We start from the raw sequence: 16655 nt of genomic DNA on the forward strand, positions 1-16655 counted from the left end.
GTATGTGTTTGTGTGTATTATAATGTGGCAGGGAAAATTCATTTTTAGCCTTTTATTTTACTCATGGAATAACACAGAATTTTAATTTTTTTTATTGAGAATTTAATTTTATTATTGTGGAAAACTAGGATTCCTGCTGATCACCAAATATGAAAATAACAAAAGTGTAAGAATTCAATTATTATTATTATTATTTTAGCAAAGATCTGCATTTTTGTTTGTTCGTAGTAGCTTCAGTATTTTTTATAGCCTTGCTTATAAACAACTAAATGATACACACTAATCATTTTAAATGTTGAATAAATGGTGTCACATGAAGTATACTGTATAATAATATAAAAATATAAAAGTATACTGTATATTAGGTCTCTACACCTTGTATGCTTATTTTTATTTTTTTATTTGGTCAAAGAAGCTTGCCAGGACTGCTTTCAGCATGTAAGGTGGCTCCGAGCCAGGGTTGCTACATGTGGCGCCATGACCAGGTGCTGTGATGCTTGGCATTAGCATTGTAAGAACAGCGTAATTAGATCAACATCTTGCCACCAATATCAGCAATAGCTGGCACACAGAGAATGGCATTTCTCCATCCAGGAGAACTAAGATTCACCTGGGACAATTGGACGCTGCTAGAGATTGGAAAATGCAGGCAGATGTTGACCAGTTCCTTATTGTCCTACCCTGCAGTCAATCTCAGCACGCCTTGTTCTCCTGGTGGAGCTGACAGTACGATGGGAGAAATAAATTGGTATGATTGGTATAATTGATGATGTCAAATGTGATGTCAAGTGTGACAGGAAACATACACATAAGGGTGCAGAGTTAAGGTTGCGTGGCTACCTTAACTTGCAATGTCCTAACCTTTTGGACTTTTGCAACCAAATCTTAACGTTACTTTAACAAAGTTTTTGCCATTGAATATATATATATATATATATATATATATATATATATATATATATTATATATATATATATATGATATACATACATGTATTTACATATCACTAAATACTCCTGAACTCCATGGTATGAATTATTATCCTTGATGTTATTATGGAGACAATGATGATTTACGCTTTAAAAAAACACGTATTTTATTATTTTCTTCTGTTTCTTTTCATTTAAAATGTTTTTCTTGTTTCTTTTTTTTATACCATTTTTGGATAAATGGTAAAGCGTGGTAATCAAAAGCCATGATAAACTGTGGTAAATGCAAGATCAAGGGAAAAGCATGGTAAAATATAAGCATGCAGTATTTGCTATGGCAAACATTTACATGTCTATGGGAACCCTTGTGGTAAATGCAATAAAAAGACACAAACCGTTGAAGCTTTTAAAAGCCAGGGTTTTAATCCACACTCACATACATGCCTTTACACTTGAATGCTGCAATAATGTGGCAATATGTTCTAAATAACTGAGTACCAACAGCACTTAACATTCTCATCCAGAACAGCACTCAAAAGGCACTTTTTTAGCATGCATAGTGAACAAATATTACCTATGTGGCCAAACACTCTACTCCTGATTAAAGTTCTTCATACCCTTTTCAAAGTTCTGGCAAATATTTTCTTTTATCCATTTGCACTAATCTAGGTCGTAATTATATGACACAATTCACTAACTACTGTATTATTTAATAAAGTACTTTCCAAAAAAAAAAGGGTCAGGACTTGGGCTGAAAAACAGCCAAACATAATTTATCAAGCTGCAGACATGAAGGAATCTAATATTGTAATCAAACCAACTCTCCAGAGGTAAACTAAACCACTTTGCAACTTTGAAAAGTGTCAGTGTCCTTTGTAGTTTAACTTAGTTGAGAGACAGGCGGTTTACCCACAGTTCAGACCCTGGGAGTTGCAGGTCAGCTCAAGGAGTGGCTGATGGAGAAGGTGAGATAGACAGGGATCCAGGGGCCAAGTCATTTAAGAGCAGGTGGGGATACAGCTTGTTGAGGGAATGGGTGTCAGAGGGGACTGTAGAAGAGATGTGGAGCTGTGGAGGGATGGTAGTAAGGCAGAGAGGGAATAGCAGTGCGCTTCAGTGGCAGTGAACAGGGGCCCTGAGACAGACAAAAGAAACACAGGCTCATACTTTTATGTTAAATTACATGACAAAGTAATTCCGTAAATAGCAAATATATATGCTATAATTTTGGTGGCCTCAGAGTTTCCTAAAGGAAAAAAGTTGCATGAAGGAATTAAGTCACAACTGAAAACACATCAGTCATAAGAAAAACAGTGATTAGCGCTCAAAGGTGAACTACTGCATCTAGCTTCTAGGAGGTTGAGTTACTTTAAAGAAAATGAACGTTTCCTTTTTTTTTTTTTTTCCTGGAGAGATATACATTTTTAAAAATGCACTCAGGGACTCAAACTCCCAGAAGCAACTCAGGTGTGCAAAGCAAATGAACTGTATAAAGGGGCAGGTTCTTGATAGTCTCATGGTTAAACTTGTATAATGGGGTATGTTCTTGATATCCTCCCTGTTCTGTCATAGCATAGTACCTTGACTGATCTCCTGATCCCTAACAGAACAACTTATTAGCTGTTTTTTCTTTTCCTTCATCTAACATTTATTTTCATTTAACTAAATGTCTATATTTTTCTGCAAGTTTTCAGTACATTTTCTTGTACATGTTTTATAAATGTGATTATTACACATGTGCTTACCACACCCCCCTCTGTCAGGTGCTGCAGACCACCAAAATTTCTCATTTTCTCAAACTTCCTCCACTTGGCACGGCGGTTCTGGAACCATATCTGTCACAGAGTGAGAAAAGAAAACTCTGTGGGTTTCTTTATATTTATTGCAACAGCACCCTTATGATAAAAACAATCCCTGTAAGTTATACCCCTTCTCCACTGGCACATCCGACCCGTGAAGGCTCGGTACAGTATTGGTACGGGGATTCTCCACTGGCTATTTGTTGAGCCGAGTGAGAACCAAACTGTGAAACTATGGCCTCACAGGACACCTGAATCATGCTGTGAGCCGAACCAGGGGCTGAGTAAGTGATTTTCGTCATTATGTTACATGTTAGTACACTCCAGAAAAAAACAACAAACATGGCGGGTAGCGAGTGTGATGAGAGAAAAGTACAGCCTTACGACGCTGAGGAATTGTAGGCTCTAGTTTCTCTGTGGGCAGATAGAAGTGTGCAGGAAGATCTATCGTGTGTCAGAAAAACACAAAATTCTACCATATTTCTTCTTCTTGACCTTTATTATATTAATATTAAAGAATAAAAAAAGAAAAAAAGAAAAAAATATTCTATATTTATTAACAAAAATATAGTCAAACAAAATATTGTACAGCTGTACCATACATATAACTACGGCTCTTGTTGTGCTCACACAGCTTCTGTTTTTTAAGCACCCAAACAAAAAACAACTAGAAAAAAAACAACAACTATCCATAAATGGGATATCTTTGACACACTTTTTTTCCCTTCAAAAGAAATAATTGAACTTTAGTAAGTCAATATAATTAGCAACATTGTAGGATTATAAAGACATTCCTAAATATATTTACAAAATATAGCGATACAAGATACAGCTGGTACTGTTGGTCTGTTATTTTTTGAACACCATTTGTTTGTGCATCTTTTGGCAAACCAAGTTAATTAATAACAACCCAGACTCCCCTTAACCGCACCCTGAGGGCTCGGTGCAGCCCTGGCACAGCTCGGTGGTACAGTGGAAAACAGGTATTAGTGATTAGTGGTGTCAAGTCAAATTTAAAGAAGTTGCAGTTAAAAAAAGTTACTTAAATCTTAGCTGTTATGCACTTCTGTTTTCTATTTTTTTCTATGTGCATTTTTTGTTTTATTTAGAACGATAACAAATCTCAGTTTGCATACCTTACTTTCAGTTATTATATTACTGCTTCACTTCATAGGCCAATTCACCTCAGTAGTGTCTTGAGGATCAATGATGTCATTCTTTGTCAGTACAGGAAATACATACACACATGGAAGCCTAGTGCTGCACTGGTTGCTATACCTGCACTCTGCCCTCGGTGAGGTGGGTCTTGGCAGCCAGTTGATCCTGTGTGTGCACATCAGGGTAGTGGGTGATCTGGAAGATCTTCTCCAGCTCCTGCAGCTGTTCAGAAGTGAAGGTAGTTCGGATTCTCCGGCGCCCCTTCTTGTCCACTGGAATCACATATGTGGTTTACAGCATCCATGCATGCATGCATACATGCATACATACATACATAGATGCATATGTAGCAAGGTGATTTAAATCTTTAGGTCTTTGAGTGCCATACCATTAGTAAATAAACAAACAAATACACCGCTGCTGCTGCATTAAAAGAAAAAGGGGAGCCTTAGAGAAAAGGAGTTAGAGTTGCATGGGGAACCCCTAGAAACAAAGTAAAAAACAATGTTTTGAAGGGACACAGTCTCTCGTTTCCTGACTCTCATACATTAAGAACAAGGTCAGGTTCAAGCATTATACTCGGTTTTCATTTGTTGATATTCAAGTTCATAAATGTACGGTCATTGAATTTATTCTCTGTAAAAGCCACTAAGAAAGTCCTAATGTTGGAATACTGTAACATGCAAACTGCTGGGACTGAGTAAATAAACTGAGTGATTCGCAAACTTTACTTTCGGTTTCTTCAAGTCTTCACTGCTTTCACCATCAAAAAGCCTCCGGACCAGGTAAAAACACAGAACAAGTAAACACAGACAATGCAGAGTATTACAAGAAACATGGACAAACAATCAAGCAGGGGCTTCTCACAGGCGGAGGTCGGACGCAAACCCGAGACCTCGTGCTTTGAAGCATAGCACCGATACCACTGTACAAAAGAGCTGGGCTCCCTTGCAGGAGCATATGTTGGGTTTATGTCTTCATGTTTTAGATTGCGTCACCTAGCAGCCCTGATCCCTACCCCTGTACACGCTACACTCTCCCCTGCCAGCCTCAAGTCCGCCCTCGGACTTGCTCACCAGGCTACAGATTTCCAAGTGAATGCTGGGGTCCCTTTGTCCACTTCTGACATGAATGTGGTGAACCTCAGTTCCCACAGGGAGGGGTTTCTCACTGACGGAGGTTGGACATGAACCAGGTACCTCCTATTTTGAAGCATAGCACTGATACCACTGTAAAAAAAGAGTCAGGCTCCTTGCAGGAACATATATCAGTCTTATGTCTTCATGTTTTAGATGGTGTTACCTACCAGCCCTGAGACCACTACACCCGTGGTAGTGAGAAGTGGCTCCTCCTATCATCTGTCCTAAATTGTCTCCTCTTAACTATTCCTGTTTTTTTTGTCTAGTCCTGGTTTCTGTTCTGCAGTTAAAGTATTGTTCAGATCACTTGATTAACTCCTTTTAAGATTTTAAAGATCTCCATCAAGTCAGCTCTATTTTTCTTTCTTCTAGTCTAACTATATTCAGTTTCCTCAACCCATCTTCATAGCTCATTCCTTTAATCTCTGGGATTAGTCTATTTGTTCTTTGTCAGAGTTCTTTCCAAGGCCACAATGTGTTTAAGAAACTTTATCCCATATCAGGTTTACTCACTATAGAATGACCGACACACTGGGGTGTCACTGGCCTCAGCCTCTTGTATTTGCTCTCTCTGGCACGGTTGGCTCTCTCTGGGGGTTGTAGAACTCCTATTATGGACAGCCTCTGTTGCCAATGAAAAGCTGCATGGGGGGTTGGTTTGCTCAGGAGTTTTAGTGTGGGGTGGGGGTTCCTGGATGGATCCAGTCACTGTCCACATGGGTTCTTTCAACAGGGCTGACTGCCACTGTAAAGCAAGCTCTGTTGAGGGGAAGAGGATCACAACAGTTCAACCAAAACAGTTGTGCTAAAAGTTTATAAAGGTTTACCATAGTAAAAGCATAACAAAATGTAATAAAGCATAGTGAAAGCAAAGGTATGTTTTGTAAAACCTAGAGAGGTATGGGATAGCATATGAAAAAAAAAAAAACATGGAAAACTGGTAAACTCAGATAAATACTTTGTATAACTAGGGAGAAAACTGCAAAATTAAACTTTTATAAGGGACATTTTGACTTTGTGTTTTGTCATTAATCATAGCATTAAAGAAGTGCTAACCAAGGTTTTAAAATCAATTTTTGACCCTTTATAATACTAGCTACTTTATCTCTACTCCCTTTAATTCGATTGACAATCTTTTGGTTCTTTGCATATGCTTAACAATATATCAAAGACAACTCTATAGATGAAAAGTTGTTGACGCTTCCTAGTACTGTCCCAAAACACTTCATATGTTGCATTTCAAACTCTCTCCAATGGTCAATCAGACTATGTGACCTAAACAAAGGTACCAGGTGGCAGCAGTTTGTTATGGTATTGTATAAAAAATATTTGCAATATTTGGAATAAAAGATTCTCAGCATAATAAAAGGGGAACTAGTAACAAAGATTAGGAAAGTTAAAAAAAGAGGCAAGAAATTAAATTGTAAAGCGTCGACTGACTCTCCTTTGAAGTGCTAGACAGAAGAATGTAAATTATTTTAAATAAAAGAATGAAAGTAGGACCTCCAACAGATATAATCCCGATACCTGCTAAAGGGACATGTGATTGCTGTTTTATTCTTTCAGTTTCCTAATATCCTAAATCAAGATTTAGATGTTCTAATATAATTCTACTAAGTTTTGATGAAAAAATCAAGTTTATTCAATGATAAATTACACAATGTGGCCCAGGGTGACAAAGCAGACTTAAATCTTGACCAAAAAAAAGGGCTCAAGTCGCTTTTGCTATGACCGAGTCTTAAATCCATTTCACAAAGCGATTTTCTAGGGGGTCTTAAATTAGACCAGCATTTCTGTCCTTCTTCACTGTCTTCCACTTGAGAGAAGGCTGTTGCCTGAGGGACAGATTGATCATTTTGATAATTTTGCTTCTTCACTGGGACTTAAGAAAAATCATTGTCATGTAAATACAAATAAAGTAAAATGTATATATTATAGAATTGTGTTATTTTCTATTAAAAAGATATAATTAAAACTATATTTAAAAGTATGATTAAACTGACCTGTTCAATTATTTTATAGTGGTTAGGCTTTCATTGAAGTAAAAAAAAAAAAAATATATATATATATATATATATATATATATATATATATATATATATATATATATACACACATCACATGTAATTACAGTGAAATAAAAACAATGCAGAATGTTATGTAATTGTTATGTGTACTGTATTTAATGGACTATTTGTTAATAAGTATATATAAGTATATTAAAAAGAAAATGTTTGTTATCTGTCTATCTTTCTATTAGCAAAATCTAGTACTAGATTAATCTAGTTAAAAAACGCTATAGATAACAAATGCAAAACTACAAGGAGCTGGTATTACTTTGTATGTTTCTATCTGTGCTAATGAAGTCTTCATTCCTCTCAAGCCGTGCTTTTGGTGCTGCTTGCTATAACTTAAACATAGATTTACAGCCCTAAGTCTAGTTATAATGTTAATGGTATGCACAACAATGAATTTTGCACAACAGGCTCAATTTTCTACAATTGAGGCCCCATCAATGAAAAGTTTGGGAATAGTTCTCCCATAGCAATTATTAAGAATGGTAATAATGACACTATAGTAAGGCATGGTAATGGCAGGCTAAATGAGAGCTCCGCTTCACAACTCCTGACCACCCCTGCCATTTAGTTAAGGCTTCTCATATCAACTTGGGTAAAAAGAGACACAAAAACCCACTTGTGACCCAATTAAGATTTTGCTATTGTTTGTCGTTCTATACTTGTCTGTCTGTCTTTATATCTTTGTCTCACCAAATGTATGGGGCTGCTTAGCTTTTGCATACAGTTATTATACACTTTTGTGATTGTTTTCTTTTTTTTATGCCATTGTCTAAAACCACTTATAATGGACCCCTAAATTAGTGTTACCAAATGTTTTTCTAGCCTACTTTATTTATTTATTTATTCATTCATTCACTCATTCATTCATTCTTTGACCAGGAATAAATTCATTGAGACCGACGTCTCAGTTACAAGAATGTCCTGGCAAGATGACCAGAAATAGACAGCAGTAATTTCACATTACTAAAAACAACATCACTCTAAAAGACTGTATCATACATTCAATCTGGGATCAGAAAAATTTACACTTTGATCATTCTTGGAACCTACTCAATAAAATAAATGCAATCTCAGTCATTGTTCTATGTTTAGCTGATGCATTTTGGGTTATTTGATGCATATCCAGTTACTATGGTCCAAACTATTCCATGCCATAGGGCAGGACCTTCTCCAAGACACTTGATAAATAAATACAAGAACCCAGGGTGACACAGCAAAAAATGGAGTCTCGACTTACCCTTCTTGTGATGAAGATGTGTGGTTTGCTTCTGGCACTCTGGGTTGCCATCTTCCCTCACAGACCTCCTCTCCTTCCCTTCCACTGTTCTTAAATCAATAGGTTTCCTTAAAATCTCCTCAATGGAGTGGTGGATCACTGGGGAAACACTGTACCTCCCCACCCTTGAAGTCTCTCTGCCTCTGCTCCTCTGGTCTCCCAAATGATATTCCAGCTCTGCTGACCCACTCATTGCAGTTAGTGTATGGTCAGAGGATCAAAGGCATTGGACACTGAAAATTCCTCATGCAGAGCTTCCTCACTTAATGATTTATGTTGTTCCATGTGAATCCTAACCAGCCATTTATTATTTATTAAATTGTATAATTGTGTTTTCATACTAAATAAGACTGCTTTATACCTAGTTATTCATTTTAAATAAATCTGAAAAAATAAGCATCACAGCCTAGCCAAATTAAAAACAATTGAAAGAATTCTGATTAAAATATTTTCCTCACTGCTATTATATATTTTACAGGAACTTTCCTTTTCCAATTATTCTTATTTGGCCAAATGCCCATCTGTCTTCCTTTAACTCAACTGTTTACTTTCTTCTGACTTCCTCACTCAACCTGTGCCGACAATGTTTCTCACTAATCTGTGCCTCCTCCCCGTACTGGCCATGCTTTGTCTGAAATGTGCAGTCTGTCATAATTAGTTGAAAATGCAGGTACCACCATCATATGATCATTAATAGAGGGAGCAGGTTTACTGTGTAACCACACTGCAATAAAGAGCTTGCTTTGCTCTGAACAGCAGCCAACTCCACGGACACCTGCCTTTGTCTAATACATTGTTTACACTGAAGACTACATGTGCACCTTTCTTTCTTCATGTTTATATCAATGCAATACATTCACCATCCCCTTCAGTTAGACATTTTAAAAGAGTTTGTGTGAACTCTATGGAATTCGAGAAGTTGCCCTGCCAAAAATAGATACATAGATAGGAAACTTACGGGCCGATGTAAGGATATGTGCAAAGTGATTTGCTGCTGCAAAACACTGATATTGCTGCCAAAAAATGTGTTTAGCTGGCGTAAAGTGGGACTTTAGCGGTCATTAAAAATGTGGTGTATGTAAAGAATGGTTTTCATCCTTTGTTCTGCAACTACTATCAAATTAGCACTTTGCCATCATTAGTCCATTTAAATGGTATGGAAATGTATTCAAATGAAGAAAAGAGTACAGCATTGGACAGGGATCTTGACTACTAAGCAGGCGCAAACATTATAATCAGATGTAAGGATTTAGCCTTGCACTTGGGCAATTGCTGACGCTCCAAAAACTTTGCACCTCCTTTTACAAGGTGCAAACCGAGCGAGTAATTAAGAACCTATCCATTCTGTATTGTCTAAGACCTGTAAAATACTTGCAGATAATTCAATGTAAAGAACATATTAATTAAATTAGGACGGGACAGGGAAAATCTTCAGCATTTCATACCGCAGTGATTCTTCATGAACGCAACACAGCTATAAATGCAATACAACTGCACACGGAATTAAAAGTACATATCAAAATGCAGAGAATTAAAATAAAAGTAATACAAACAGTACTAGAGTTATGAATGCTTCACACGCTGCTGCAGACTCGATTAGTTTAAAAAGAGAATATGTTCAATGAATCGTACTATTTGAATTTGAACTATGAAGGAGTGTTCTGTGTACTTGTTCAGTTACACTTTTTATAGTTCTGTGAGATTTGTAGGCTTCAGACAGTCTCAGCTGAAAAAGCATAAAGAAAAGCCACAGCGTGACACTCTTCCATGGAACCCCAGGTGTATACATGTAAGCAAGCCAAAACCAAATTAGTCGTTTCGCTATGGAGGACCGTGTTCTGGCACAACAAACTGACGGCTTTAAAAATTCATGCAACAGGCTGGAGGGTAAAGAGGGTAAAGTCAGTAAGGTCATATGGTGTCTTATCTATTGCAAAGTACTGTTCAATGTCCTTGACAGAAAGCTGGGGAGATTTTGTATTAATTATTTACCTTACTGAGTAAAGTTTGTTTACTAAAATTAAATTGTTTAAATAAGCCAAAATAATAATTTAAAAAAATGTATATAAATAATGTATACGTCAAAATGTTAAGGTGTTATTTAACATGAATGTAATTTTCACATCATCCCGAATTATAACATAATAGGACACAATTTTCTATGTTAGGGGATAGCCGCTATGGCCTGCGACCCTGGGTGGTGACACACATCGAGAGAACTTTTGGCATCCTGAAGAGTCAGTTTTGCTGCCTGGACTATAGTGGGGGTGCCCTCATGTATGCACCTAAAAAGGTCTGTAAAATCTCATACATAATAAAAGCATAATAAAAGGCTTGCAAATATTTATGGCTTTACAGTATGCATGTTGAGTAATTTGCATTGCTCTTAAGCTTACATAGGCCGCAGTGCAAAATAATAGACAGCAGACTCAAAACAAGGCCTGGTGTGCAGCTGTCAGCTTCCGGCTGCCAGTGTCAAACTGCAGTGGAGTTGCAATCTGAGAGAAATATGGCGTTGCATTGCTGTGTGTCTGATTTTCAATGTGATCCAGAGGAAGAAAAAAAAAAGTATTTTCATTGTTTTCCCAAAATAAAACAAAGATGAGAAGAGTGGGTGCAAAAATAAAAAAAATATATATTTTAAGGTAAATAACAACAATAATTTACCCATGTATCTTTACAATATGAGAAACTTAACCTTGTTCTTGGTGCAGAACGCTTTGTAGCTCAACTAATTCATTTATTAATGGGTAATGTTTTATAAATAAATCCAAATTCATAATATATACAGTAAATTATACAAGAATACTCCTCTACCTTATTACTACTGATCTTATTACAAATATGCTATACTTATTAGTACTTCTTTGGAATATTGAGTATTCTGAATAATAAAATATTAGCCTCACGTAAATGTGCTGTTTGTGGTATATAGTGGTTATGTAGGGTGTCCCATGAACACATTTAATATGAATTCAGCACAATTGCACAAGAATCAAAACACAGAGGTAACTTTAAACATAATACACTCGCTATAACGCGGGCCTCAGGGGACACACAATATGAGCGTTATAACCAACTTTCCTCATAAACAACTTTTAATGAGAGCTGCTGGCTAAATCAGCAGTTCTCCTCTAATTCTCTGTAACAGGGACAGTCAAATTAATTCCTGAAAAAACAAAAGATTGTGCATCAATGAAAAGTTTTTTTTGTTTTTTTTTAAATCAGATTTAAGTCATTGTAGAAAATACAGAAGGAACCTTCCAAGAGGACACAGCTAGCAGCAACCCTCTCCTCCTGGAGTGCACAGCTAGCAGCAACCCTCTCCTCCTGGAGTGCACAGCTAGCAGCAACCCTCTCCTCCAGGAGTCCACAGCTAGCAGCTACCCTCTCCTCCAGGAGTCCACAGCTAGCAGCACCCTCTCCTCCAGGAGTCTAGCAGCAACCCTCTCCTCCAGGAGTCCACAGCTAGCAGCTACCCTCTCCTCCAGGAGTCCACAGCTAGCAGCAACCCTCTCCTCCAGGAGTCCACAGCTAGCAGCTACCCTCTCCTCCAGGAGTCCACAGCTAGCAGCTACCCTCTCCTCCAGGAGTCCACAGCTAGCAGCTACCCTCTCCTCCAGGAGTCCACAGCTAGCAGCTACCCTCTCCTCCAGGAGTCCACAGCTAGCAGCTACCCTCTCCTCCAGGAGTCCACAGCTAGCAGCTACCCTCTCCTCCAGGAGTCCACAGCTAGCAGCAACCCTCTCCTCCAGGAGTCCACAGCTAGCAGCTACCCTCTCCTCCAGGAGTCCACAGCTAGCAGCTACCCTCTCCTCCAGGAGTCCACAGCTAGCAGCTACCCTCTCCTCCAGGAGTCCACAGCTAGCAGCTACCCTCTCCTCCAGGAGTCCACAGCTAGCAGCTACCCTCTCCTCCAGGAGTCCACAGCTAGCAGCTACCCTCTCCTCCAGGAGTCCACAGCTAGCAGCAACCCTCTCCTCCAGGAGTCCACAGCTAGCAGCTACCCTCTCCTCCAGGAGTCCACAGCTAGCAGCTACCCTCTCCTCCAGGAGTCCACAGCTAGCAGCTACCCTCTCCTCCAGGAGTCCACAGCTAGCAGCAACCCTCTCCTCCAGGAGTCCACAGCTAGCAGCTACCCTCTCCTCCAGGAGTCCACAGCTAGCAGCTACCCTTTCCTCCAGGATTCCACAGCTAGCAGCAACCCTCTCCTCCAGGAGTCCACAGCTAGCAGCTACCCTCTCTTTTGTTACGTAGTACAACCCCACAGTCTCTGGTATTTATTTTCACTAGTCCCGATGCTAAATGATTGACCAAAACAGCACAGCCAATAAGATTAATCCTGTAGATTGGAAACAGGGTAGCTGAAAAAGGATTTATAGTCGACCCAGGTATCACTTAAAACAGAAAGGAACCTGTTAAAAACATGTTAATTGTATGATGACATTTCCTGCCTTGTCTCTGCTGTTTTCCAGTACCAACCAATGATATCTTTTTCAGTACCAAGTACAATCCAAAAGCTTCTCTGAGCATTTTACATAGGCTAATGCTTATATTAAGGAATATTAAATAGTATTCCTTTTGTAAGCAAATAAGTGACAAAATATTATTTGATCAGATAAATAATATGATTTAATCGTATTACACCGTGATCTATGTCTCAGCCTATACTGTTGACTCAAAAAAAGAAACAGCCAAGTTCAGCAAAGAAATGCGTAGTTATCAAATTTAGATTATCAGAATACTTTCTCATGATCATTGATTGGTACAGAAAAATTGAAAAGGCAAGAAATTTCATCATACAATTAACAGGTTTTTAAGTGATGCCCATCAGCTTACAATATGCTAAAGGAGGAATTTAGAAATGCAACTACTCGGAGAAACTTACAGGGTTTGCCTACGTGGTTTACTGTTTACCATACTTATTAACTACTTCAGAAGGAAATTCCTGTTTCTGCATCAGCACAGCTTCTAAACAAAACTCAGAAAAGCAGATTAGTGTGCTTCATTTATTGCACACAGTGAAAAGATACCATATTTAATACATTTTGCCACATTTAATAGTAATAGTTTAATAGTAGAAAGTGGCTGAAAAATTCATAGCATTTATAAATCACGGCACACTAATGACCCAAGCAGAAACTACAATGGAAAAAAATATACAGACAAAATACCATGTCATGTTAACTGGTAATAAATTAAATATTTTGAAAAAAATAAATTAGTGTTATTTACACTAGTTTCACTATTTAGTTGGACAGCTACATATATACTGCTGTATTTTCAAACAATCATTATACCACTGTAGGAGTAAAACTGACCAATTAATACTAGAAATTAGGTTCTGCATATAACAATAGATATTTGAATGTCCAGTCAGAGAAAAGTTCCACTGTACAGTAGGTGATGTGATGCCACTGCTGCACAAGCCTCCAGCTAGTGAAAGGTTAAAACGGCTGTGGTTATTTTTTGTTTTCCAAGTCAGTGCATCTTTTCCCCTCCTGGTGTTGAGTAATTTATGGAAATTCGTTCATGACGTGCATGGGGAAGGGGGGTGGCGGGCTGTAAAGAAACACATCTTTTGAGAGAGAGAGAGAGAGAGAGAGAGAGAGAGAGAGAGAGAGAGAGAGAGAGAGAGAGAGAGAGAGAGAGAGAGAGAGAGAGAGAGAGAGAGAATCACATCAGCAAAACAGAAAGCACAACCAGCAGTCAGAGAGCTAAGAGAACAGCTGAACATATTTGCTGTCATTTTCAAGGAGAGCTGAACAGGAATACAAACAAGTCACAAGATTCATCAAAATACAAGCATCATGACTGATTCCAAGAAAAGTGAGATGCAAATTCGGGATAAAGCCATCCTGCATCAGCAGAGACGTCTGAAACAGGCAACACAGTTCACACACAAGGACTCTGCTGGCCTGCTTCCTCTAGATGGGCTGAAGCAACTGGGGACATCCAAAGACCTGGTGAGCATCTCATTCCTAGCAAAGAAAGACAGGCAGATATTGATATGGATGCTGTATGTATACCTGGGTTTGTGCAGCAATACATAGACCTAAAATATTTCACTTTTGACAGCCTGTATCAGGATTTCATTTTGTGTGATTAGATGTGTAGCCTGACGGTCTCTTGCTCTGACTAATTAAGACTCGGACACAAAAGCTTTCTTTTGGGGTTGTTGTCTGGAATTATTATGTTGTTATAATACATTTAGTTGTAAGGGAAAAGCGATAAGTGGCCCCTGAAACAACATGGAAAACATACATGGTTTAACACACAAAGCACATACTGTTTAAATACAGTTTCACAACAAACACTTTAACAATAGTGTTACATAGAAATAACTAGTGTAGTAGTTACATTCATCTCTGCTGTAATACTGGCTCTCAGCTATATACATATTAAACAATAAATATAATCTTCTTTGTTTACGTACTGTTCATTTCTTTAACCATAGAAACATTTTGATATTGTACACACTTATCACAATAAGACAGTCGTGCAAGTGCTTATCTGAATCAAAATTAAACAGCAAAATGTAGCATGTACCTGCTATTTCAGTCTTCCATAGAAATCAAACAAATACAGAAATAGCATTAACTAAAGCTCTTTAAAGTTAATTCGCCTTTAGGACTTTGCTCAGTTTAAGAAATATATAACACATCTCAAAATATTCCTGCACTGCACTGTAGAATTAAGTAATAATTCGTAATACACGCACACGCACACGCACACGCACACGCACACGCACACGCACACACACACACACAGACGGTATTATTTCTACATGTAACTCACAAAATATTCACAATAAGTTTGAAATACAAAAATAAAACATTACTATAATTCTACTCTTGTTTTAGTTACTTGTACTTTGATTTTGCTTACATGCATACGAAGGAATTAATACCTATCTGTACGATTCCCGTTACACCACATAAGGTTCGCTAGCAACTTAATTTTTAACCATCCCCACTGATAAAATCCAATTCAATTTCTTTCTAAAAACAACACTGAGATATTTAAACTCTTGTTTATTAATATTATTAGAAAGATAAAGATGTTAGGGTAAAGGCACAGAATTCACAACACATTTTTTTTTCAGATGCATTTCGGTACCTTCCTGTCTTCTACGGAAACAACACTTGTAGGAACCTTTTTTTTTTTTTTTAATTATGCAGAACACAACAAGATTTACAATGTACAAATATAATAGGGCAAAATTATCGAACAGTAACATCAGTATAGTATACCAGATAATATAGAGTGAGGAGTCAATAAACTAATTTAGGCAATGTTATAAGAAATACAAGTATTATAAAGAGTTTTTGCACAATTAGATTTGCACATTTTAAAGGAGCAAATGTATAAAGATAAATCATTTATGAAAGACTATTAATACATTTCTCATTAAACCCAGGTTTTTGCTTTTTAGAGATATGCCACACACAATATCTCTATCAGTAAGCTCGGAGAAGGTGATTATTTTTAATTGTAACCATCTATGGAAGAAATCCCAACATTTTTGTGAATGATTTTTGTGAACCATAGAAAAATAAATGCTCTGTTGTTTCAATATCATTTGTACAAAAATGAAAATTGTAAGCATCAAAATTAAATCTTAATCTTAAGAATACACTAGATGGATATAGACCACTAAGGATTAGACTAAATTGGTTTCTTTAGTTTTAGGAGGGACAGGAAGGAAAGGTATATTGATCTTATTTTATTTTTTTTTAATAGAGACTTTGTCAAAAATTAGCAAAATAGAGTTTTTAATAATGCAAGGAGGGAAAAGCTCTTTGGTAAGAGCTGAATGCATGTATTTGCATTTCGTATCTAAAAAACAATGTTCATTAATATTAAGTGATGGTAACAGAGGAGTTAGAGAAGAATGATTCGACGTTCCCTTTATCAATACAATAAAAGCACTAGAAATAGCATGAAATAGTATACAAGACTGTTTTGGAGTACAAGGAAAATTATATTTAGATAAAAAAAAAAAAAAACTTGCAATCTAATAAACTGCCATTTCTGTCTATTAAATCTAATATTGACCAAATATTCCTGTCTAGCCAATCCAATGGTGGGTTTTTTTCTTATAGAGAATATATGTATGGACTTGTTAATGGAATGCAAATAGTTTCATTGGTAGTTTTTAGATTTCAAAATCACAAATGAGGAAATATTTCAATCCACCAACTGATTTCAAATAATTTATGTGGGATACAATACTTGTTCATTAAGTAAACAAGATTGTAACCATTTAAGTTTCA

General features: G+C 37.2%; 2 protein-coding genes across 3 annotated transcripts in view; one reads left to right on the top strand and one right to left on the bottom strand.

The window, feature by feature from the left end:
* Positions 1-1968: 1968 nt before the first annotated feature.
* Positions 1969-8572, bottom strand: LOC121319100 (intestine-specific homeobox-like). The gene is made up of 5 exons (XM_041256292.1): positions 8341-8572; positions 5539-5784; positions 4007-4158; positions 2675-2764; positions 1969-2064 (listed from the first exon to the last, which is right to left on the bottom strand). Exons 1-5 carry the CDS (start codon positions 8570-8572, stop codon positions 1969-1971), a joined length of 816 nt encoding a protein of 271 aa, XP_041112226.1.
* Positions 8573-14029: 5457 nt separating this feature from the next.
* The window catches only part of nrip2 (nuclear receptor interacting protein 2), a 40653-nt gene continuing 38027 nt past the window's right edge, over positions 14030-16655 (top strand). For both annotated transcript variants that reach the window (XM_041257145.1, XM_041257144.1), the window contains exon 1: positions 14030-14345. In XM_041257145.1, the coding sequence (XP_041113079.1) occupies positions 14190-14345 (156 nt within the window). In that variant the 5' untranslated portion in view covers positions 14030-14189. The remainder of the gene's footprint in view (positions 14346-16655) is intronic.

This window comes from Polyodon spathula, chromosome 8 (genome assembly GCF_017654505.1).
Source record: "Polyodon spathula isolate WHYD16114869_AA chromosome 8, ASM1765450v1, whole genome shotgun sequence".
In the NCBI taxonomy this organism is placed as follows: Eukaryota; Metazoa; Chordata; class Actinopteri; order Acipenseriformes; family Polyodontidae; genus Polyodon; species Polyodon spathula.

Bases quoted from the DNA above. Each gene is read 5' to 3' on its own strand.
- LOC121319100 (XM_041256292.1), bottom strand. From the start codon at position 8,572: ATGAGTGGGTCAGCAGAGCTGGAATATCATTTGGGAGACCAGAGGAGC. The intron at 5,785-8,340 runs GTAAGTCGAGAC...TCCCCTCAACAG, and splicing joins ACATCTTCATCACAAGAAGG to AGCTTGCTTTACAGTGGCAG. The intron at 4,159-5,538 runs GTGAGTAAACCT...ATGTGATTCCAG, and splicing joins AGTGTGTCGGTCATTCTATA to TGGACAAGAAGGGGCGCCGG.